The 25,024-nt window shown below is 47.3% G+C and overlaps 1 protein-coding gene across 4 annotated transcripts in view; it reads right to left on the bottom strand.

The window, feature by feature from the left end:
- Window positions 1–25,024, bottom strand: part of ULK1 (unc-51 like autophagy activating kinase 1) — a 78,077-nt gene that overhangs the window by 5,742 nt on the left and 47,311 nt on the right. For 3 of the 4 annotated variants that reach the window (XM_039560892.1, XM_039560891.1, XM_039560894.1), the window contains exons 13-26: window positions 22,717–22,805; window positions 20,482–20,647; window positions 19,178–19,238; window positions 18,816–18,905; window positions 14,748–14,873; window positions 11,187–11,338; window positions 10,278–10,361; window positions 9,441–9,703; window positions 8,683–8,867; window positions 7,771–7,886; window positions 7,094–7,237; window positions 4,366–4,553; window positions 1,582–1,760; window positions 1,323–1,441 (exon numbers count right to left, since the gene is read on the bottom strand). In XM_039560892.1, the coding sequence (XP_039416826.1) occupies window positions 1,323–1,441; window positions 1,582–1,760; window positions 4,366–4,553; window positions 7,094–7,237; window positions 7,771–7,886; window positions 8,683–8,867; window positions 9,441–9,703; window positions 10,278–10,361; window positions 11,187–11,338; window positions 14,748–14,873; window positions 18,816–18,905; window positions 19,178–19,238; window positions 20,482–20,647; window positions 22,717–22,805 (1,962 nt within the window). The remainder of the gene's footprint in view (window positions 1–1,322; window positions 1,442–1,581; window positions 1,761–4,365; window positions 4,554–7,093; window positions 7,238–7,770; window positions 7,887–8,682; window positions 8,868–9,440; window positions 9,704–10,277; window positions 10,362–11,186; window positions 11,339–14,747; window positions 14,874–18,815; window positions 18,906–19,177; window positions 19,239–20,481; window positions 20,648–22,716; window positions 22,806–25,024) is intronic. The other variant, XM_039560893.1, reaches the window with a different exon arrangement.

Genomic DNA, 25,024 nt, shown 5'->3' with positions numbered 1-25,024 from the left:
CCCTCAGCTGTCACATGGCAGGAGCAGTTTGCTCTGTACAGGATGTCTCACACACCACCAGCAGCAGATACAGAGCTTCTGCTGCTTGATGGGTGATGATGTGCTGTGAAGGAGTGCTTGGCTCACACGTGGGAGCTCTTGGAGTGTGGATCAGCAGCACTGACTAAGCAAGGGAATCTCTCCTGGGACTCTGCTGTCCCACTGAGAAAAGACATGGATGCCCGTGAAAGGCCACTCCTTTCCTGGACCACGGCAGCTCGCACGGGAAGGTTATGGAATAGAGAATCAGGAATCAAATATGACTCTGAGCAATTAAATAACAATCCAAAACTGCAAGGGATGCCACGGCTGAGTCTCCCTAGCTACATGGCATGATCTACGCAGAGTACTGAACACAAACTCCCACCAACATCTGATGAGTACTAACTCCTACATGCACATTTGAAAATCCCCACGCTGCATGAGACAAGACAAGCCAGCCTTGCCCAATTCCCACACACTGAAGGACAAATGACACTACAAATCTAGAAGCTGCAATCTGCTCTGAAAATGAGTGATTTATTTGGGTTATGACAACTTTCCTGTTAGCCTGAACTTGTGGAAGATGTGTAGCTAAATCTGGTGTGTTTTGCTCCACACTGCCTGCTACAACGTATGTGTGCTCATCATATTTAACATCCATTTTTTTACACCCCATCCCAAGGCAGCACAAATACTTGCAAAGACAAATCTCACCAGGTGGCTGGTGGGTCAAGTATTTCAAGTGCTTCAAAAAGCTCCCTCAGTAATATTACAATGGGAGTTTTAAAATTATTTTTTCTGATCACTGACTCACAGCCAGCTCTCACCACAGCCAGCCAGATGCAAATGTAAGGCTGTAACACCAGCAAAGAAGTGACTCTGGCATTACCAGTACTTCACTTCCTGTGTTTTTGTTTCACTTGAAAAATCATCGCTGCCAGGACAAGTCTCTTTTGCCAAGTAAGCACTTCCTAGGACATGCACTGTGTAATTAAGCTGGGCTTACATCAAGTACAAATAAGCACCTGAGACAAGAGATATACAAGGAATCAGATAAGATACATCCCCCCCTCACAATTAGTGAAGAGTCTCACAGGAGCACAACAATAGCTCTGAGACAAAGTCAAGGTGAAGAGGGGAACGTTCTCAGTGTGAATAAAGATCTGGCTGCACAAGGGGACAATCACAAATGAGCTCCCACCACCCCAGTGGGGTTCACACTCACTCCATACCCTCTGTGACACTTTTAATACTTCCATTCCAGGTGAGTCCTTTGCCCCCTGAGTGCAGCAGCCTCTTACCTTGCTTGACAGTGGAGGAGAGGCACAGCTTGCCAGCTTTGATCTGCTCTATGGCCATCTGCAGCCCCGAGGACAGAAGCTCCGCCACTTTCAGGTACAACACGAGCTGCTCTGCATAGCTGCAAAGAAAGCAGTGCAGTGCAGACAGATCAGTGTGACAGCAGCTCCGTGCCCCCAAGGACTGCGGGTACATAAGGACGTGTGGGGTGGGAGGGAGCGACAGAAGCCCTGGGAGCTGGGCAGCTCTGCCCGTCCTTACCTCCACTCCCGGCTCAGGAGGCTGATCTGGTCGGCCACCACACTCTCCTGGAGCTGGTACTCAGATGTCACTGAGCTGCTCATGTCACTGGAGCTGCCCTTCAGAGCAGCGATTTCCATCACGTAGTGCACGAAGGCCAGCGTGAAGCGCAGGCTGCGCAGGATGTCCGTGTGCTCTTGCTGTTGAAGGGATGCCAAGGGGGGGTTACAGGGAAAGCTGCTCACCTGAGCTGTGCCAGCAACCCACCCCCAGCTCACAGAAACACCACCTCACCCCCAGACCCTGCTACACCTCTGCTTTGGGCCAAACTCAGCCTGGAGCCTGCACTGGTTCCTCTTCCACAGTAACAGCAGCCAGCTACAGCCCCAGGCCAGAAATTTCTAGACAGCTCCCTGGAGAACCTGGTGAGACTTACTCTAAAATTACAAGCTCCCTTCCCAAGAAGGATCCCAGCTCTGTGGGATTCTTTCAGAAATCAGCAGGAAGGAGGAGAGACCATCTGCACCACAGGCACAGCTCTTGTTCCCACTACAGCAATGCCAGTGTGGATTTCATGAGAGCGACAACCTCCTACACCATAGAAAACTGCCAACAAAGTGTCTCCCACCCTACATCCCAGTCTTCATCCCCTCCCAGTTCAGTGCAGCGAGCCCTGAGTGGGGTTCTCTGAGAAGAGAGCTAGGACAACCTTTTCTCTGCAACTCCTGTCCAGCTGGTGAGGGAAGTGCTCACACCAAGTGCTGCAGTCATTTCAGAGTAGTTTTTCCTCTGCTATTACAGATCAAAGGGGATTATCCCATTTCTGGGAAGCTGCATTGCTTAAGTCACTGCAACCAGTTCTGGGAAGTTAGTATTTGTGGAAAAACTGAATGCTTGTGGGTCTGCAAAGTGAATTGCTGCCTGAATCAGATGCTAACTCCATTGTTTGTACTCTGTTGAGAAGTGGGTAACCTGCTTGGTCTTCAAAGATTCACAGGCTCAGTTCTCTGAAAGGGGGCTGGTAAGGATGTTTTCTACATGAATTTAACAGAACCCCCATGCTCAAGATCTGAGAGCTTCTTTCTTTCTTTTACTGGCTCAGGCACTTGGCTGCTCAGGCAGCTTTGACTATCTGGAATATCAATCTCTCCTCCCACTACCTAGCTACCTGGACAGTCCAGTACGGTGAGGAAGTGTTATCTCCATCCTCCTCAATTTTCTTTAAAAGCAGAGGAGGAACTTGGAGATTAAGTAATTACCAAGTCATACAAGAAGTTTGTGGCAGAGCAGGAAACTGCTGAGATCTTGCAGGTCTCAGCCTCCTATCTCTAACCAACAGGCAGTCCTTCCTCTGCCTACAGGCAGCTTCTGTTAACTGTGCTGGCATTTATGGCCTCATTTGTCATCACAAATCTTCCACAGCCATCTCTGTATTTAGAGCACTGCAAAAGAAACTAAACCCCAGCCTCCAGTGTGCCTCATCTGCACCTAAAGAAACTTTTACAAAAGATGGAAGAACCACCCATCTGAACGCAACAGCGCTGCTCAAGATAAACAAGGGCACTTAAACAGTACAACTTCAGTGCCCTGAAAGATGAGCAGAAATCAGAAAACCTGCCAGGTTTGCATTCTGGCCAACTCCACAGAGCACAAACAGGTCTTGAAATCTGCTGTAAAGGTTTTGTGACATGCAAATGGATTACTGTGCTCAACAGAAACGATGGACTGAAGCCAAATGACTCATTACAGACAGAGAAGCTGAGTGCTATTCCAAGATCAACTGATACTTCCTTAGGACACTCCTCTGCAGACCAGTGTCTGAAGTGGTGGCACCTGGCAGGGCTCCAAACTTCTGTCACCTCACACAGGTAGGATGCTCAGTTAAACCCACTGCTATTGTGATCACGTCATTGCTGGAAGCCCTTGCCCTGTGGCTTTACAGGTAATGAAGCCAATAAATGCAACCCAATGCAGAACTGACAGAAAAAATGAGCTCAACAAAATCTGAAGTAGAAGAGCAAACCCACATCCTTAAAACAAAGTATGCACATCTCTGTTGGTATCTTGGGCTTTTCAGCAGCACCAGCAAGTATCAGACACAAAGAGTCTTCTCCAGTCCCAGACAGTCCAAGGAGGTATCACAATCAGAGCCAAAAAGCGTGACTGGATCTGCCTCCCACCTCCACTGCAAATGGGCAGCCTGACCTACATTTCAAATATATCTAGCTATAACAGCATTTGCTCTGCTTCAGCCTGCAGAGAAGGGGAGCCTGGCAGCCTTTCAGTTTCACAATCTGGTTCAGCTGTTCTGGTGCAGAACACGGCGTCCCCCCACCCCCAGTAGGAACAGAAGTGTCAGGTTTACTTTGTTTTCAGGTCCTTTCAGCAGAGACCATATCACTGCCGACTCCCCAAGTGCAGCAGGCAGGCACCTGACACACTGAGCTACTTATGCTCTCAGGTCAGCCAGTACTAAAGCTGAGCCTTTAAAAAGGGAGAGGCCCAAAGCAGGCAGGTTTGCTTCAGAAGCCCTTAATACAGAATGCATTGGATAACTGATCTTCCAACCTGCAAGGTCAGCTTTGGAAATGGGGAATTTTAACCTCAGTCATGGGCTGTGCTGTCTCATGGACTAAAGGGCTCGCTGCTAAATATGCCCTGGGCTTTCTGAGCACTGCATTGGCCTTGCTCTGTTGGAAACAGTTTACTCCACCTTCGGAAGCAACTCTGTTGACTACAAGCATGGAGCTGTCTGGATTTGCTTTACTTTTATTCCCCTGTGCTTTTCCCCTGGGATATACCCACCTCCATGAGTGTCTCTTCAGGCAGCTCTGGTGCCTCAAATGTAACAGCACCTTCCAGGTTGGCAGTGATGGGATCAGCAAAAGTGTACCGGAGACTCGAGGGGCCCTCCAGAGCCTCCGCAGCAGCTCCCACTGCCAAGTGCCTCCCGCTGAAGGAGCCTCCAGAACTGAGAGAGCTGGAAGACCCCACTGTGAAGAAAAACAGACAAAGGAATTAACTGGAGGTATTAAAGGCAGGACAGGTAGACATTCCTCACACAGGAGAGAGGACAATTCTGTAGGATTCAGGATCCTGGGTCGGACAGAAGCCAGCAAGAGGTACTTTGGAGGAAGATGCAAGGACTCTGGATGCAGAATAATCACTCCCCACCATAAACTCTTTAGTGACTCAGGCAAACCAGCTTACAAGCTTAGGCAGATTTAAAGCACCTTCCAGAACGATGATCGTTTATGGAGACAATTCAGAAGAAATTATTTTCCCTTTTTTTTTTGGCTAAACCCTTTCTGAATCCTGCCACAACATCTTGGGCTGATCTTTATCATACACTGTCATAGCCAGCTCCCCCACCAAGGAACAGCACAGTTTGAACCCTGGCTCCCTGCCTGTTTGCTGTCACTGTCACTGAATGAGCACTCTGATAAGTGATGGTTCTAGAACATCCTGCATGCAAGCCAGGAGAGCTTTCCATTACATCCTTGCTCTTCTGCTTTCCCCTCTTTATAAATAAGAGGCTGGGCAGAGAATGAGTGACCAGCTGAGTCAAGACCCTAATCCCAGGATTCTGGAGACCCTGTAGGTGTGGTGTCCATCAGACAATTCCCTCACCATCAGTTTTTCCCCTTCTTGACCACTGAATCTGCCCTAGGAGCACAAAGGAGTTTTTGTCTCAGAGTATTCACAGGATATTCACCACTTCCAGAGGGCTTCCTACCCCTGGCACAGTGCCACAGAGGGAAACACTCTGTCTGTGGGGGATGACAATACCAGCTCCAACACTCTGCTAATTCTACCCAGGTGGTATTCTCCACTGTCACTGGTCCTTTGGAGAAAGATGTTTCTCTTCTAACCACAAGTTTAATTTACTGCCCTACCCTGCTTTCAAAAGGTTCAGCAATATAATAATGCACAACTGATCTGTAGAGAGGCACAGCCTCCTTTCCTCCCAAAGCTTTCTCCATGTTGGCAGCAATGCTTCAAAGCTAAGTGGATCATCAAAGACAGGCAGAGTATTTCCAGTTCTCTCAGAGACAGGAAAGAGGAGAGGACGTAACAACATTTCATTCTGGATGCCCTGTAATTCCAAGAGACTGTTTGCAGAAACGTTATGATGACTCACAGAAAGGCTCTGCCTTTAGAACTGTCCTTACTCATGGCTTGTCCAAGCAGTTGGGGGTGAAAAGCTTCAGCTTGCAAATCTCCCCTTTCCACCATTAACTTTATGCATTAATTATAACATGAGGAGTTCCTCACAGGCCTAATAAACAAAGCTTGTCCTACAGCACTGCTTTGGTCACCTTGATCTAACGCTGTGTGTCTGTTGTAGGTTCACTTTCAACAGCCTCCTATTCCAGGCCTCCCATCTGACATCCTGACTGTTGGGCAGACCCTTGAGCACCCAAGTATCAGCTTGCTAAAATCTGGTGCCTGGATATGCTTCCAGATTGCCATTATTCCTGCAAAAGCAATACAGGAAGCCTGAATCCTCTGTCCATCACATTGCAGGAGAAGCTGGAGGCTGTAGCCAGGACAGTAACCCCACGGTGCGACAGGCCCCTCACACGCTTTTTAAGAGTCTTAAAGCTCCCCTTCCAAATAAATGAGACAAAGAAAGAACTGTGGTTCCAACCTGCCAGACAATCAAAGACATGAGTGGTTTTAGTTAGGATGGAAATGCAAGTTATACACAGGAACTGAGCCCACATGTCCCCCCATCCCAGTCAAGCATCTTATTCATGGTCACATCCAAACTTTCCCTGCAGTAATTGAGAACAATAGAGTCAAGTGCATTGAGATGAGGAACAGCCAAGACAAAAAACCAAACAAGCCAAATATGCAAATCAAAATGTGTCCAAGTATTTTCTTAAACTGAACATAGACTCCAACTTCCAGCCACTGTATCCCAAAAGGGCCAATTACCACAGCCTCAACTGCTGGCTGATGAGGCCAGAGCACTGGTGGGTGTCTTACAAGGAGTATCTGTCAAGCAGGAGTGCATTTCCCCATCTCCTACCTAAGCAGCTCAGAGCATAGGTAACACCACTAATAGTTTTGCACACAGAGCCATCCTGGCCCTTTCCCAGCAGTCCTTGTGCACTGAAACTGTTGGGCATGGATAGTCACACTCATCTTTTATAGCTCATCCAAAATCCATGGGGAGAACAATCAGAACACAACACAATCTTTACATTTGTTGACCTCTCAGCAACAGTGGTTCTGTGAACAGCTGCAGCACTATTCCTGAAGCAGACAGCAATAAAGTAGAAGTTTGTCTGTCTCTTACAGAACCGGGAAACCACTCTCTGGCACTAATGCCAGTGCAAACAGTTAGCAGCAATAACTGGGGTTGGCAGGAGCCAGCACAAGAACCTCAAAGGTGCTGAGACCAGCTGAGCTCCACAGATTGCTCTGAGCAGCCTTCTGCCATCACCAGTGCCCAGCAGCAAGGAATGCAACACATCTCTCTGCCCCCAGGCATTCCCACTGGAACAGGCAGGTATCGGCCCTTTACCTGAAAACATCCTGGTCCTCGTGGTCTGTGGGGGGGTTGTTCCACTGGGAGGGGATCCGACAGTAAAAATCACTGGGGATGGGCTGGCAGAGCCCCCAGCCCGGGCACCAGAGTGCAGGGTCCCTCCGTAAGCACCTGAGGGAGCTGGGGAGACAGTTGAAAGGTGCAGACCGGCATTACAGGTAGGTTACTCAGAGCACGGGTGCCTTGCCCAGCGGGTGTGTTCCTGCAGACTCTCCTGGGACACAGTGGGTACCAGCACAGGCCAGTGAAGCATCCCCAGCAACACAGGCCACAGCACAGAGCCTGGGCAGCACCAGCCACGGCTGCAGCTGCTCTCCCTCCTCGCTGCCTGACCTGCACGCCCAGAACGCCCACCCCTGCAGAGCCATTCACACTCGAGCCGCCTGGCACCACGTCACCACTTCCACAGGTTATCGCACTCAGAACGAGCCAGAAGAGGAAGCCCTGCCTACAAAAATCACACCACTATCCAGCAGTTACACAGCACACACAGCCCACAGAGCAGGGGAAAGCAAACACCACTGCACTCCTCACACACGGCACTCGCTTCCTGTGCCAAGAGCCACCAGCAAAGCAGCCTCCCATCTGCAGGAGGGGGTATGCAAACCCCAACCCAGAACATCCTGCCAGATCTGCCTGGCCTCCCCACCTACCTGCAATTTCCATTGGCTTCTCATTGTTCAGGCTGTCGCTGCTGCCAGCGTCCGAGATCTGTGCCCCAAAAGCTGCCTTCAGAAGCAGGTCAGTGAGCCTGCCTGTGCTCAGAGATCTAAAAAGAGTACATACAACATCATGCTGAAAGTCAATAGGTGCAAGGTGTCAGCTAACTTCATTTCTTTGTGCCATTCCTGGTCCACAGCCGCTTAACACAGTAAACAGTCTGGAGCTGAAAAAACCACTCTTTCAACAGAGCATCTGGAGCACCTCCAGCTACTTGTAGAAAGCACAAAACTATCACAACTAACTGCAGTAATGCAAGTCCTCACTACATTAATACAACACAATTTGTTTTTGTTGAAAGGTATGAAAATTAGTATCAGAGGACTCCTCCAGAACACTGGGGAAAGCTGCAGTGCGCAGAGAGGCACGTAAGAAAAACTTAGCAGCAGCTGTGACTTTCTATCCTGCAGTGCTCATGACAGCCAGCATGTGGCCTTCCAACAGATCTCTCTTCTGAAGACCTGTGCCCACTGTTTGATGTAGGAGGAACACCCAGAACAGCCTCTCCTCCATGACAGACCCCACAGAGAGGAAGCCAAGCATCTGAGTGACTGCTTGTCTGGCAACAAAATCCTGCATCCCCACTTGATGAAACTCTGCACACTAAACATGGTGTGAAGCTGCAGATAATATTTCATTTTTAAAAATACAGGCCATGGCCTGCCCCTCTAGAGGAAGACTTTTAAAATCTGCACCATAGCTGTTTGCAATCCAAAGGCTAGCAGATAACTACACAATGTTTACAGATGCCTCACAACTTCAGCATTAGCTGGGGTTTGAAATTGTCCCCATCTGTCCTGTATTGAGGAGTGAAGCATCACTGTATGAAGCAGACTCCAGCTCACCTGCCCTTGATCTCTTCCACAGGCCTCAATCCCAACCCAGTTTGCTGGCAGTGGAAATGACCCATCTCCTTCAGATCTGGCAAGGTCTTGTTCCGTGTTGGAGTCATCATGACCCCCTGATGGGCCAAGAGGGTGAGGAGATTCTGGGAACTTGGGGTTTTGGGGAACTCAAATGGGGACACAGCCTAAGAAGAACAGAAAGAACAGAGATCTGTCTTTAAAATTAAGGGGGAAGGTTCCTCTTGGTCCCTATTTGTTTATCAAAATTAAACTATTTAACAACCTACCTGAAATAAAGGTAGAAATCACCCTGAACAGTTATTTGTCCCTAATCCCAGAAAGGCTAAAAGGAAAGGACAACAAACTGCTGAGACTTTTGCAAGCAGAGCAAATGCTGTCCCAGTGCCCGCTCTCCATGAGGCACAGGGCTGTCACTGGCTCTGCTGGGGATTCCTGCTGGACACATGCCTGTGTCACAGCTGGGGCACCGTGTCCCCACCGGCCATCGGGGCAGCTCCTTCCCCTGCCTGCTCCCAAGCCCAGGCTCTGCTCAGCTGCTGAGCGCTGCTGCCAGGGCAGAGCTGCCCACGGTAAGTAGGACACCACCCCATTTCACACAGATCACTGCTTAGCCTTCACAGGATAGAAGCAAGTGCTGATAAATCCAGGTCAGAGTTATCTGCTCATGCAGCAGCTCATCCCCACATCACCCAGAAGATCACAGTGTGAGAGGCCCAAAAGCAGACTCCTAGGTATACCTTTGTAGGGGAGCCCATTATCGTTGGCAAAGGGCTTCTCTGCATGAACTCGGAGAGCTTTGGTGAGGATCGGAGCTGCCGGCAGTGCTGCAGGCCATGAATCTGCAGAGGCTGGCTGACTGGGGTATGACCAAAGTGAGCAACAAGAGGATCAGAGTGCTGCTTGGTTATCTTCTGCCTGCAGGAATGCAAATCCGACAGGTTGGGAGCACTGTGGAGCCGGGAGCCCATCCCTCGAGAAGACTGTTCGGGCGCCGAGGAACCTGGAGGGCACAGAGTGACAAACCACATCACTGTCTGGTTCTAAGAGAGAGAGACAGCCTGATCCCAGGATCCACAGCTCAAACAGCTGCAGATCAAAACCTTCTATGGCTAAGGATGGCACTGAGCAGAGCCACAGCACTGCCAGGCCTGGTCAGGTTTTGAGTCTGTGGGAGGATGAGATATGAACAACAGGGAAATAAAAGGGCAGCTTCTTTCCTTCATTGCTGCCCTTTCAGGGACACAGACCATGACTGTGAGAGCTCAGCAGCAAGGAAACTACACATCAAAGAGGCCGCTTAGCAGAGAGGGTGCTGGAGATGCTTTTCCTCCATTCCATCCATTGGCATCAAAGTCCCAAATTTGAGGTTTTGCAGCACAGGGTCTGTCAGCACTGAAGATGCTGGCTGACAGGATTTGAATGGATCAACCCCAACTCTCACCAGCACACAGAGATCCTGGCTGGCCAAGCATCCAGAGAAGCTGCTGGAGCAACCAACCCAACCTAGAATGCCCTGAGACTACAGTTCTGGCTTTATCTACAGGAATAATGAAGGAAGGTAAGGACCAACGCACCAGCAACAGGAACACGGCTTCTCACTTCTGCTCCAAGAGAAGATGGGGTAACAGTCTGGCTGGGCTGCTCTGGGATTGTTCCAACTGTGAGGGAATGCAACAAAAAGAAGTTCATTCAGTATTAAGTTTCCATAGGCAAGAACAGCACTATGCACCACCTGTTTATAGCAAGATGCCAGTTATCTCTTCCATCTTCTCAGCCCTAGCCGTGTCGTGAGAAGATCCTCAACTCCTGTAAAAGGAGGTAATGAAAACTCTGCCTGGTATTAGTTCAGCAAGTTTTAGTCTGACTTTGCAATGGTATTAGTTCAGAGGAATAGAATATGAATATTCTGTATTTAGCCAACAGCAGAGACTAACAAATACAGGATTGGAGACACCAGGGATATAGAACAGCTCATTCTATCCGTCTGTTCTTTTACTGAAAACAGCAAACTGCATCCACTGCACACTGGGTTTTCTCTTGTCCCTTTCCACTTGAATTGCTTCTTAGCATCTAGATCAGGCTACCAGATATTTAGTCAAAACTTTTCAGTCTGGAAGTTCAAGCCTTTTCAAAGCCCTTTCAAAGAATTTTGCTTTGATGATAATTGGCTTACATTTGTTCTAACCCCAACCCAAGCCAGTAAAAAGATACTTTGCACTTACAGAAGCCCTCTTCTGAGGGCAGCAAAATGTTTGATGCAGGCACCAAAGCAAAGCTTGCCTCTCCTGGGGCTAACAGGTATTTTTCTCTCCATTTTACTGAGGCCAAAACACTTGTCAAATAATCTGTGGAGAAGAACCACAGGGGAACACAACAACCTGAACTCTCCCCTACCTGGAAGCTACAGCTGGTCAAACCCCTCTCTTTACAGGAAAGAGGCAAGTGATTTTGTTAGGACAGCGATGTGCCAGCTGACATCTTACCTTGTGGTGATGGCATGAACGGCTTGGCACCACCAAAGGAGAGCTTTTTAGTGCTGGGCACAGATCCATGCTCTCCAGGATAAGGAGGGGAAGCACCAGTTTTGGGAAAACCAAGAGGACTTGTACTGCTGGACCTCCGGACCGCAGCAGACCTTACAGGAAACAAGAGCAGCACACAGGTTACTCAAGAGCCAGTACAAAGAGGAAGGAGAACAGCATCACCCAACACACACAGAGCTACTCCCACAAAAGCACAGCTTCATGACTGTTCATCCTGGATCAAAATCCCACTGTTCTGGGACTCCACCAATACAGATTAAGGTGATAATCCTTGTTCTCAAGAGTTTCAATTCAAATAAAAAGAACAATCAAGGTTAGCTTAGCTGTAAGCAGCACAGTCATTTTTCAGAGAAACTTTAGATGCTTTCAGGTATCTACATCAATCCTGAACAAGACACAGTTTCCTATCTTGCCATGTCCAAGATGTTTATTGTAGGCAGTGTCTCTAGAATGACCTGAGAGGGCTTTATTCAAGTGTGCCTCCTGTGCTGAGCCACTTGCCCTTCAGTCAGAGCAGCCTTTAGGCAGAAAGCTCTCTGCTCAGTGCTGAGGTGAAGTGTGCCACGGCACTGCTCTGCAACAGAGCTTGGACTCAAATCAGGAGCTACAGGGCAAAACAGCAAAACCCAACAGTGAGTGGCTGTCAGATCTGAAACCCTTCACAGCTACCCAGAGGAATTTGGGTCTTTGGGCTGGACAGTCAGAATTGCCTGTCTAAATGCCTTCGATTCCTTGTGAAGCCTCAACTCAGGGAGTTAAAATAAATTTGTAAAGCCCACACATGCAGGAACGTTGAGTATTACTCAGTGCTAAAATGAAACAGAAGAGGAAACTAGTGGGAAAGTGAGTACATCCACACCATCAGTCTGGAGAAAGACGGGATTATTGCATATTAATTATTTCTCAATATGTTACTCTTTTCACCATCATTAAGAACACAAACTAAACTGCCATGCCATTCTGCCTCTGCAGGCTCCTTCACCAAGATTCCCATTACACTCCTCTATATGAGAACACAGTCTTTTCATCAAGTCCTTAATTCTATTCACAATTTGGAAACATTTTTCTCTTGTTAAAAGAACATTAGTCTCAACCAGTAGGTGGTTTTCTGGACAGGAATCAATGATTATGCTGAAAAAACCCCCTCCATGTTTGAGCCACTGAAAGATGCTGTCACTAAGGTATCCTGCCTCCTCTGCCAGGGATGCTGCATTTAGCTGTCCTTATGTACCTGAAGAGAAGGAACATAGGATATGGGTTTCAGCAGTGCCAGGAATGGAAGAATCATCCTGATGAACTGTCAGCAGAACTACTCAGCAACACCTCTAGGTGTGTATTTCACTTTATGTCATATTTCAGAAAAATAAATAAATTTTGGAAAAAATCTATTTCAGCAGTTGAGATACTTGAGGTAGTTGATCTGCCACCCTCCCTGCCCCTATTCAGTGTGTTACCACATTCCACAGCCAAGTAAATCCATGCTATAATCACATGCTTGGAAAAAAAGGAAATAGTTGAAAATTTTAACCTAAAAATCACTTCTCTTCAGGTTGCTCCAGATTCAGAGGCTAATGCTCATCAAGTGCCTGGCCCTAAAGCAAAATGAATTTCCAAAGAGAAAGGTGAGAAGATACGTAGATTTTCAGTGGCAGAAAGTATTGCCCTGCCATGTTTTTAATTCTCCAGACCACAAGCCATGCAGAAGGCTGAATTTTATCTATCAGGAACTTGCAGAAGAAAGCTTCCAGGTGACTGCTGCTGCTGGAAGATGTGGAATGCCAAATGTCACCCTACGAGACCCGGGGTAAGCCAGCAGACGAGCAGGACAGGTGATGTGGCCAGAGGTACATACACCTAATTAGCACCTCCCCAAGCCACACATCTGTCCACAACCACACCACGTTACACAGGCACACAGCAGCCAGTCAGGTGACAGGGGGACATTTCTCAGACACCAGAGTGCACGTCAAGGTTTGCAATCAAATGACTCAGCAAACATGACTGGGCACTTGGCAGCAATGGCCTGTTTGATACACCTGATGGAAAAGTGGAGTCACACACTAAATGCCTGGTGGAGTTTTCTCCTGCCATTCCTGAAGGGTGTCTACTGAACCTGCTGATTAGAGGAAGTGATGGCCAGAGATAAGTATGGCTTCCTGGGGCAGAAAAAACATGACGCCAGAAATGCTGAGAAGATGCTAAAAGCAGCCTGTGAGTCACCCTGATTGGGCCCATTCCTCGAGTTCCTGTGCAGGGACATGCCAATCTCAGCATTACACAGTGGTGACTAAAAGCAGCAAAACATGGCAGTTTGCTCCCTGACTGTAGCTGTGGGCTGTGAGCCTCAGCTCAGCAGCCCATCACCAGGTCTGGGCCTGGCACAACACCTTCTCACAGGGATAACCAGGTCTCTTGTGAGGTCTAAAACCAATGGCATCCACAAGTTTTGCTGTCAAAAACACAAGGCACGAAGGAAACAGGACAGAGCTTACCACAAAACCTGCCACACGCTCAAGGAAGTGAACATAAAACAGTATTGAAGTAAGTGGCACAAACCAATCCTTCTGCTAATCCCTGTCCCTGATATATCAGCATATCATGTCTCTGCTTCTGGGTCCACTTCAAATAAGCCTTATCCTGAATTAGGCTGGCTGAAGCCCAAACTTAGGCTGATGTAGGTATTACCCTACTTTCAAAATCTAAACTTTAACTAATCCAGATACCAACACAACTCATCCAAAAAAAGACATGGCACATCCCAGACACTTCTATTTGAGTGCTTCTGCTGCACAAGCTCTTTAAGATCCTGTACTGATCTCCTTCCCATCAGTCTGTGACCTGGGCTGCTGCTGCCAACCAGAAATCATGTGTGAGAAGAGATAGAAGCCCTACATGTCTTGGATGTAGCAGGCATCACCTCTGAACTCAGAAGGTCAGCTGTCTGCTGCAGACTTGGCATCAGGGTCTTCCTGACAGCCTTCAGAAAACATGCTCTCCCTCATGGGCATAAATTGCTCATGATTTACTCAGTCCTGGCTGCATAACCACATTAATATGCAGCTCGTGCACAACACATCATCTACGGCATGACTGGATACCGGAACCAATTAAGGTAAAGTCAGGTAGGTTCTGTAGCCCCATCCATTTTAGTTGTTTATCTCAAATTTTCCTTTTATAAAGGCATCTGCCAGATGGATGGTTCCCTCTGCTTGGACACTTGGACACCCAATCCATAGCTGGCATGGGAAAAGTTGTCAGACTCAAAGTAGCTCAGCCTTCTCTCTGAGCTGACAGGAGCTTTCTCACATAAAACACACAGGCAAAATTTACAGTGCTAACAAATAAATCTCACCACCACCACAAAAACACCCCAAAACACACCACCCTGGCTCCCTACAGCAAGGGGGAGAACCCAACACACAGGGAAATTTATACAGGTACAGAGAGCAAAGTATAAAGCAGTTTATTTACAGTTCCCCTCGTCCCAGCCCCAGCACTTACCGGGGAGAGGAGTATGGATTGGGAGACTGCAGGTTCTGCTCGATCCGACGGTAGTTGTGGATTTGCGTGGGGACCGGGATGGGCACGGAGTGCCCGTACTTGCTGCTGGAAAACTGCCCTGGCCGGCTGTGGAAAGGAGACACACAGAGACAACCTCCTGTAAGGGCTGGGCCTTCAACCAGGTAATTGGAGATTTTATCTTCATGAAGCAACTGCACGCAGGGAGCGTCCCCTGGGCTGCTCTGGGGCTGTGGGTTTTTCACCGGGAGGTGGTTCAAAGTCGTATCAAAGGCAAGTGGCACCACACATCTCCTGGAAACAGGCACCTTTCCTCCAGCACCATTCCCACCCCCAGCCTGATGTTAAAACGTACACCCCTCCCTGCAGGAAAGCTGGAGCCCTGCTATTTCAGGCCATGGCTGGCCTAGTTTCCACCAGCTCAGATCCACAGCCAAGCAGACAGCACTGAGCAGGGGCTAAACATACGTGGCTCACAAAGGACACCGGCACAGACTTTGCTGACAAGAGCTGCTTGTGACTGACTCATGCAGAGGCACTGGTGCAGCCACGGCATCTCCATGGAAGTCTCACACCACGGAGGGAATGTAGTGGCGTAGATCAGAGTATTGGCAAGTCAGCTACAGGGTGGAGAAGGCAACTCAGAAGAAAATAAATTTGAGGGACAGGAGCTGGTATCCACGTACCCATCAAAGGCAAAATAGAACATCACACACAAAATGGGACAAGTCCATTCTGCAAATTTCAGGCCCCTTCCATCCAAGCAGGTTAATTGGCTCATGTCAATACCTGCTCCCCCAGGTTACTCCTGGCCTGTCCACCAGGCTACACACGAACCACGCTGTACAAAACCCATGCAAATACCACATTTAACTAAGTAGGCACCTAAAGTCTTTTCCCAAAGGCCCCAGAATTCTCGGATTAATTGCCATGGCAATGCTATTTGCAACTGCCAACACCAATTGCAGGGATGTTGAACAGTTACAGGAAGATCTTATTGGTAATGAAGGCTTCTGCAGTCTCCCTCACTGTCAGTTGAGGACACACACCTTGGTCTGCCCCTGACAAGCTGGAAGCATCACTGCTTCAGGTCTAACACTTGGAATGGAAATATTTTACATGAGATGAAAGGATATATTTAATTCAGCCAGAACACACATGTGTACTTGGGAAGAAAGAAGAGTTCGTGTTTTATTTGGCAGGTCAAAGCATCCCATTTCCAGGATTTCTGTTTTGAGGAAGATCGTAGCATTCTGCGGTTTATGGTGACAGCACGGAACAAAGCTGACCTGCAGGAAAGTGTCTGCAGATCTCCACACAGGGCATGTGAAGACAATCCTCCATCACAGGAGAGCTTAATAACTGGAAGAGATCTTTCATCAAAGCTGAATGATCAAATGATTCCAATCTTTTCATTCCTCTCTTAACTTTTTAAAGTTCCATATATTCTTCCTTGTGTGCTCTTATTTCTTCCACCAAGAAAACAGACTCCTAATTTCCTGCCTTGTCTCCAAAAGGCAGCATGGATGCCTTGATTCTTCACTGACACATAATAAAATAAAGGTATTCAAGGTTTCCAGTGGCTCAGCAAAAAGGTGAGGCTTTGGTGTCTCTGCCTTCCATGAGTATAAAACATGGTGTTGTGATAGACATAAATCAAGCAAAGCTTTAACCAACAAGGCTCATGTGAAGCCTTGGACTCACTTTGAACATACATTTCAAATGCTATTTTTTCCATCTGATCAAAATTCTTTATCAGAACAGAAGTTCTTGGGTAAAAGGATCCTCCCTCTCCCCAAGAGCTATTTCCTTCACATGGTGCAAATTGCAATGATCCAAATGAGGTGACATACACTAAACCTGCTAACTGGCCTCAAGCCCTAAAGAATGCAATTGACCATAAATCTGCAAAATCCAAGAGATAAAGCTGGGACAAGGAGTTTAATTACTTGGCAGTAATTAAAAGTTCTTTGAAAACGGTATTAAATCTACTGCTGTGGGGTACATCCAAGAAATTACCTTCCATTAGATTTACTAAGCATCTTCAAGGAAGTGTTTAAAAAAAAAATTAAGAAAAGGATCAATTATCAGCGTATTTTAATTCTGCCCAGTCCTTAATCTCTTAATTAAGAGCAAGGAGAGTTGTCCTAGAGTGTACCATGACATCCTGTGGAAAACCCACTGCTGGCCACTCTGAAACAGCCCTTGCTTTCTGTCCCAGTTGGAGTGCAGCCAGCACTGCTTGCTAGCCTGGAGCCACACACAAAAGGGAGAACTGCTGCTTCCAAGTGAGCAGGCAGAGGGAAAACCAGGAGTCCTCTGCACTAGTGGAGCCAAGTCCTGAACCAACAGGTCTCGTGCCATCTACAGGGAAGGGCACTGAAACCCAGAGAGGGCACTCCTGGGTGGCACCAGTTCCGAGCATTTTCAGGGGACAGATAAAAGAGCACTGGACTCACAGTAACTGCTCTAATCTTTCATTAGTGATGTCTTATTCCCCATCCTGGACAGCACAGAAAGGAACTTTTCAGTGTTTCTTCAGTGCAGATATAAAAGTGGGAAGTAGCACTAGAGGGTTTGGAATCTGCTCCACAGAAGCTGCTGGGAATGAGCAGGAAAGACAGTGAGAGTAGAAATGTGTTTAGACCAAAGCCTCTGGCATTGACTGGCCACCTTGGGATTCCATAGAAGACGATGAGGCCAGTTTGGTGCACAGTGAGAAGTGGGCAGCATTTGTACTCAGCTTCCATGAATTTCCCCTCACTGCTGCCCAGAAGCAAGGCCAAATCCTTTAATAGAGACTGATCTCCAGAATGCAAAGGAATCAGTTAAGGAATAAGCTGTTAAAAAGCTTAGCAGGCGATGGCATGAGAAGCCTCATGCAATTAAACTCCACACTGTGGTACACGCTTGCCAATTAATCTGATCACGTCAGCGAGGCTCTGAGCTATATTATTCTCTGTTAAATTTGTATGCTTTGAGGCTATGTTTTGTCATTTTCTGGGCTCTGTTCACATGACAAATGTGTTCAACACACAGCCTGGGACTATATTTTCTTGTTAAAAAAGATTTAGGGTCATCCATCTCCCAGTATGAAATCCCCTTCAACTGTCCTCCCCCGACAGGTGCCATATTGACAGAACAGAAGATGAAAGCTGTCCTGCTTCCCTAGCAGGCAAGAACAAGATGGGAAGCAACACCACCAGTTCCCTGCAAGCTAAGCACCTACCCTAAAGATTCAGGGCCCAGAGTCAAGGGGATCACCTTCCACAGACCATTAACACCTTCAGAGCACAAAAGTGTCTGGCCCCACTGGGCAGCTGGTGCTGTTACATGTGGGCAGCTGTCACCTACAACGTTTCTAAAGGCCAAAACAGAGTTTAGAGCAACTGGTTTAGTCGGAATTAAACCCACGACCACGCCTGTTTGCACATGTTCCTCCTACTGCGTCCCCCGTTAGTAAACGAGGTCCAGTATCATCATTACTTTAGAGACACAGTGCAAGAAGCTTTCCAACAAACCACAAACAACTAAGCAGGCCCTCATCTGTCCTTCAACAGCAAAGGAATATGAGCAACACTCCCCCACATTTGTCCAGTAACTCAAGTCCATCATAACTTCAGCCTTGGATGAAGTGTTGTGCTCTAATTCACTGCATGAATTAGAAACAAGGGTCTTTAGCTGGAATACCCCCCTCCTCTGAGGGCTGAGCACTGGGGGGATGAGCAGCACACGTGTGCCAGAGGAGTACATTTACCTTCTGCTTGAGAACAATCCCTGCCCCCTCAGGGAACAGAGTTAATTCCAGCTCTCCTGCATTCTCTCCTAGCCCCTCCTGAGAGCCAGAAGAAGGAGAGACAGGCTCAATAGTTGGGACTGATCAGTGCCCAAGGCTGGGGAGTTTCTCCTGGGTGTTTCCTGTTACCCTTTAATTAAGAGGAGAGATGTACATCTTGCCCAGCACACCAACAGCAGTAAAATCCCCCCTGGAAGTCAACGGGTGTTCAATTATTCAGTGTTGCACACACACCACCAAACAGTTTTTCTTACCCGGATGGGCTTGGAGAACTGCTGTATGGGGGTGATGGGGATGGTGTCCTTCCCTGGCTTTCCAAGCCTGCTGAAGTCACCAGGGAACTCCTGAGGAAAACAGAAAGAACCCAGCTGTCAGAGCCTGGGAACCAACCCTGTTTCCCTCCTACAAAACACAGCAACAGAGCTGTGGGAGCTCTGGAGACTGTCATGCTGCCCCCACCACAGGAAACTGAAAATGGTCAGAACCAGGCAGGTGACAGCCCTGAAAAAAAGGCTAACTCAGGGACATCTTCCCTCCCATCCACCAGAACCCCACAGTCCCAAACACCCAGTAGCCTCCAGTGGCTGGACCATTTCAGGTGCCTTGGTGGTCTTACCCACTGTACATCAGGCTGTCCTGGATTGGTTTCCCTCCTGCAGCCTCAGCAGTTAAATCACCTGAGGGACAAGGAAGTGCAGAAAAAATATTAATTCAAGATAATATTCTTAAAAATCTTTATACATTCATAGCAATTGAGATTTTGTGTAGAATTTCCTGCTCCCCCAAGCCCTGCTTGCTCCTGAAGTGAGTGTTTTGCAACCCGTGGGCTGAAGCTGAAGCTCATGGTGCATGCTACTGACCCTTACACCCTGAAGTTTTGGAAAATTTAGGCTGAAAGCAAGTCCTCTTGAAAAGGGGCCAAAACCTGACAGAATCATTTGTGGCAACAAGTCCATGTCCACTTGGTGCAAGTCACTGGCTGCTGTGTAGAAGTGGTACATGCTGCTTGTAGGGCTTTGGGACATCCCTGTCCTCCATGGCAAAAATCCAGGGCAGCCAAATGAGCTGGCATCTGGATACACAACACACATCTGAACACTGGGAACATGACCAGCACCAGGCAAGTGCATACTGGCCCCACCACTGATTCCAGGGAAACACAAGCTCCTCCTTATCATAAGGACTGCAGAGATCTTTCAGAGATTACAGTTCTATCCCTCCAAACTCCTGTTTTAATACAAGTGGTGCAACTGTGAAAGGAGGAATCACAGCTTTTATCACCAAGTTCCAACTCAGCAAAGCATCACACACATGGGCAAGGTTGAACAAAGTACTTCTGCTGGTTAAGTAAGGACTTGTGCATGAACATACTTAGGCATGTGACTCAACTGAGGCCCTGGTTCTATGTACATCTGTATTTTCAAGCAAGTCCTATCAAAGTATAAACACATAAAGGCTCTAAGATGAAATTTAGAGTGTTTGAAGAAAAAAACCAACATATTTTAGCTTTTCTGAGGGATTTTTTCAAGTGTAAAATCCAGCTTGCTGGCTGAAATCTTGCCTTGGACTGTGATGCTGAGTGAAACTGAAGACAGGATAACATGATAAAAGCTTCTGTGAGAGAAAGACTTTTCCCTGTGAGCCTATTTATCTTCTTTTCCAGTTGGATTTCCAGGTTCAATCTCTTATCGAGGTCTTCAAGTAATCTTTACTCTCAAATCCTGTCTTTAAAGGTAATTACAAAATATCCTATGAAACTAGCCAGTGAGCCAGATGTCTCTGCCAGCTTGAGAACAAAACCATTCCTGCTATTCAGTCAAAACAGAAAGTTTTAATCACTCTTTCAACCTTCCAATACCTGTTCTTAACATCCACATCCCCCTCTGCTCAGAACACCAGCATTTTCAGAAACCACCTTACTTGAGAACTGTGCTGGGACCATGACAAAGTCATCTGTGTCACAGGAGGAATTCTTGCTGCTGCTTCCCGCAGAGTCCTTGGATCCATGCAGAAACCCGGGAGAATCCTGGGTAGGAGATGCCAGCGCCTTCTCCTGCAGCTGCTGCTGCATCTCTCCAAGGGACTGCTAATTCAAGGAGAAAACAAACACTGGCTTCAGCACAGCTACTTCATCATTCTGCTCCATCCTTTAAACTGAGCTGTACAAGGCTACAAACAACATTTTGCTGATAAACCAGGGCTGATGGTTTGCCAGAAGCAGCTGTTTAGTTTACTGAAAAGGAACAGCCTTTTATGTCGCTGTCAGAACAGCGCATCTTTTGTTACACAGAACATACTTCCAGTGTGTCTGATGCTCCACAGATAAGAAAAATTCACTTGAGGTACTGCATCCCTCTGCTGAGGCTTTCTGCATCAACCACGCATTTTCTACCAACTCACTTTACTATGGCTGGAAATCCAGGAGGAGCTTTCAAAGATACTTTTTGGTTGTTCTTTAGGGTTATGGTTTTTGTTTTGTTCCTAAACATAGAACCATCTGGTCTCTATTTGTGCTTTTGCAGCACTTGGTAACATGGAGATAAGTGTTCCTGAACTTTCAAGACCACCCTGTTTTGCTGTACTGCTGCTAAGGAGCTAAAGAAAGGCCCAAAGGAGACTAAACTTTCAGCAGATAAACAGCTCACAGCTGTCAGAGGCAGGACAGCCCCTAAAAAGTCCAGTTTTCCTGCTTCCTTCAGCTAAATGATGAATAGCCCCACAAATCCCCTTGAGTTGCAGACAGATGGAGGAGGCCGGATGGTTTAAGAAAGCTTTAAGGCAGCTGAACTGCCCACAGAGCAGATCATAATCTTTATCCTAATGCATTTCCAGGCTGAGAAAGACTTGAAGCAGCTTTCACTTGGGCCTCATTAAGACCTTGTTCACCCTCCAGAGACTCTCCTGCTGCACCAGTGGGGACTCCCTCTCGCTGCACACGCAGTTCACACAAGCAGAAGGAATTTTTCAGCTGTCAAAGTTGTCTCTTTTCCACCCAATCTGCGAACTCTGCCCTGCAGACACGGCATTTTTCCCAGACTGAGCCAGCACACCTCCATCAGCAAAACCTCCAAAGGCAGAGCAGGAGAGGTGCAGTAAACCTCTAACATGGGACACCCTCCCAGTCTGGCAGTGATTCTGTACCATCCTTAAGCTTCCCAGACCAGGAAAGCTCAGGAGAGTGAGTCTGCTTTTCACACTATCTGCTCATTCCTGAAGTCTTATGGCCAGGAGGGCCTCAGCCAACCACCCTCTACTTCAGGCTGCAGGGAAGAAGCTCTCAGGGACACAGCTATGAAACATTCAGAAGGGAGAAGACCTGTCCTCTCTGTCCAGCTCACACCATGAGCACCTACATCAACTTCTGCTGGAGCCTCTCAGCCTTTTCCACACCAAATTGAGATACTCTGGCCCAGGGAAACTCAGAGAACAGAGTAAAAAAGCAGTCATGCCAGGGATGAAAAAATCCCATCCTTCTCCCTTCCCTTACTGGTCACACCACCAGCATTCCTGAGTTCAAAGTCAAAGGCAGCTTTCACCAAGAGCCTTCAAAAACAAGCTTTCAGTTCAGCGAGCTGGAGGAATGTCACTTCACTGGTCAGTTAATATTGTGACCCTCCAGAAAGGTTTTCATCATTTCAGGTAACCAGAGAGAAAACCCACCAGTTCAGATCATCTTTCATGAGACCACTGGACTGTGGCAGGTCTGGTCTGAGCAAAAACAGTTTTGCTGAATGTCCCTCTGTGGTGCCTGGGCATGCTGGTCAGAAGGAAGCTGGATATACTCTCAGGCTGCAGAGACTGCTTGAAAACACAGAACCTGCAGCCAAGGAAGCAGAGCTATACCCTGAATTAGCAACCGGTTTGTGTTCCAAGGAGCTTCCCATCTCTGCCAAGACAAGCTAGTGGTGTATACCAACTTCCTTCATAAAGGCTTTTCATCCAACAGGCAATGGCACACTGAAATACATCTTGGGGAAACGCAAGCCAACCTTCAGGATCCAAACTCTAAACTGGAGAGAACACTGCACCAAACCCAACCAGAATTACAGTGTTCAATGACTTACACCAGAAGAGAGCAAAAGCAGAAACCTCATTTCAAAGACTCAAGCAGGGAAACCATTAACACAAACAGTGCATCCTCTGAGCTGTACTTACAGGAGGTGATGCCAGGTGGGAAGTGGAAGAGCTGCTGGAGGAGCTACCGGAGCCAGAACTGGGGTAAGAAGGCATTGGCACGGAAGCAGCTAAAACCAGCAAGACACAAAACCAAAAGAAGTGGTTAAACCAAGATCAAGCAATAATAAAAAGCCTTCTTCATCTTTTCCCATCAGGTTTATCTCATGCACCATCATGTAGCTCATGTATCATATGTGGTCAATTAAAGGAGAACAAAAGAAAATCAGCATTCTCTTCAGTTTGTGATTCACATCCATCCATTCCTCTGTGCACACTCTCACAGGTCTCAGAATTCCTGACCAAAGTCTGACGCCCACTCAACAGCTGACCTACCCAGGCAGCAAGATGGTTTTTGTCCTAAAGAGCCTCCAAAGCATCTTTGCAAATGCAGGGAAAGAGAAACAGAAAAGTGAACTGAGTTGCTCATGTCTGGAGCAGAATTCAGGAGCTAGACCATACCCTGACAGATTCCTCTTCGTGAGACCTCGTGCCTTGGCACACATACATCAAATACCGGGAGGTCTGTGCCAAGTTAAACACATGCCTACTCAAACTCTATGTATTTGCTGTCCAAACAGCCACTGGGGCATCCCAGGCCACACACTCCTAGCAAAACCCCAAAACCTAACAAAAAACCCTCAAGGGGGTTTCCTCAAGGAAATAGTGCATTGCTTCCTCTAGCTCAACTTGGTCACTTCTGCAAGTTAAACGTGTTTTGGTCATTTAATATCTTTGTACAGAAATTGTTTCCACGGCACAGGCCATTCGTGCGTCCCTTCTTTTTATGTTTTATTGTTCAGTATAGGAACTGCCAATTTTATTCACTTCATTGTTGCACTGGCCTTTGTAACCCTCACAAAGGCCTAAAGCTTACATTGAAAGGCCTGGTTAGCACTGACCTTCAGGCAGAAAAGATGATTAAGGCATCACAGGAGAAAAGAATATTTAACTCCAGTGACTTATGCAAGTGAGGTTCAGTAAATAACAGAAGAGCTCAGCTCAGCCAAGCAGAGAGACAGTCAAAGGTAACAATGGCTCTTCAAAGGACTTTGAAGTAGTCAGTGGTTCAAATTCCCCAGTCCACCTGCATAAGACTGAACAGTGCAGAAGAGCCCAAAATCCCCACTTCAAGGCAGCCTGAAGTCAGATTTTACACTGGAACCATTCTGCTCTTTGAATGACTTAAGATAGGGATCAGAGACAATGCTTAGTTGAGGAGAGAACACTTTGTTGCTCTTCCATTTTGCTGGCAGAGAACTAGCACCTTCTATCAAATTTCTACATTTACACTACCTGTACTAATGACTCCATACCAAATACAAGGGAGATTAATAACACCTAGAAGAAGAATGCTTCTGTCTGAAGTAAAACTACTTCTGTCATTAATCCCAATACATACTACAAAGTATTTATTCTATTCAACAGGCTAGAAGAATAAAAGTCCATCTCTCTGCAATTAACTGTTGAAACAGTGTTCTAATGATAAAAGAATGGGAAAACATGCCTTTTAATAAAAGGCTTTAGGAAGTCTTTCCATGCAGCCTATCAAAGAAGGTTAAAGGATGACTGGACCAGAGCCTTTTATCACAAAGAGAACAGTCACTGAGACACTGAATTCCTCGAGCTGAGAGAGATGTAACAAGATCCAGCAACAGGAACAAGAAACCAAAGCAGCGTAGACTTAAAAGATATATTTTAATGTAAGTAACTGACCACTTTAACAGTTTAAGCAGGGTCACAGTGATCTCCTCCAGCCTTTGGCAACATTAACAAGCAGGAATCCACAGCAGGATGGCTGCAGGGGGCTGGACACACTTTCTAGCTTCTGCATCTATTCTGCACTAGATTTAGTGCCCCTGATGGGCTGTGCTGTTGTAACACACTGCCCTGGCTCCAGTGAGGAGCAGGGGATGGAGGGATCCCGAGGATGGGTGTTCTGGGAGGTTGGTCAGGGGCTTCACATGGAGAGCTACTCTGCCCACAGCCAGTACAGTTGCTTCCCCTCCCCATGCTCAGGGAACACACACAGAGGCCTGAGAACTTGCCTGTAAAATGGAGAGCTCTGTCCTGCCTCTATCACACACTGCTTTTGATCTCCACAGTCCTCCCACAGAGCCCGCAGAGCAATCCCTAGGACCTTCCCTATAGATTTAATACTAGAAAGGAGGGAAAGAAAGGTCTCCCCACCTTATTTATCCTGCCAGCTGCTACAGAACGATTCACCCATGTACAGACAGACCTTCCTGTTATGGAAGGGTGCTTTTAAAAAAAGGTAAGTGAATTCTCT

The sequence above is a fragment of the Corvus cornix genome, chromosome 15, assembly GCF_000738735.6.
Source record: "Corvus cornix cornix isolate S_Up_H32 chromosome 15, ASM73873v5, whole genome shotgun sequence".
In the NCBI taxonomy this organism is placed as follows: Eukaryota; Metazoa; Chordata; class Aves; order Passeriformes; family Corvidae; genus Corvus; species Corvus cornix.
Note: the sequence above shows the minus strand (reverse complement) of the source record. Positions and strands in the feature narration are given on the sequence as shown.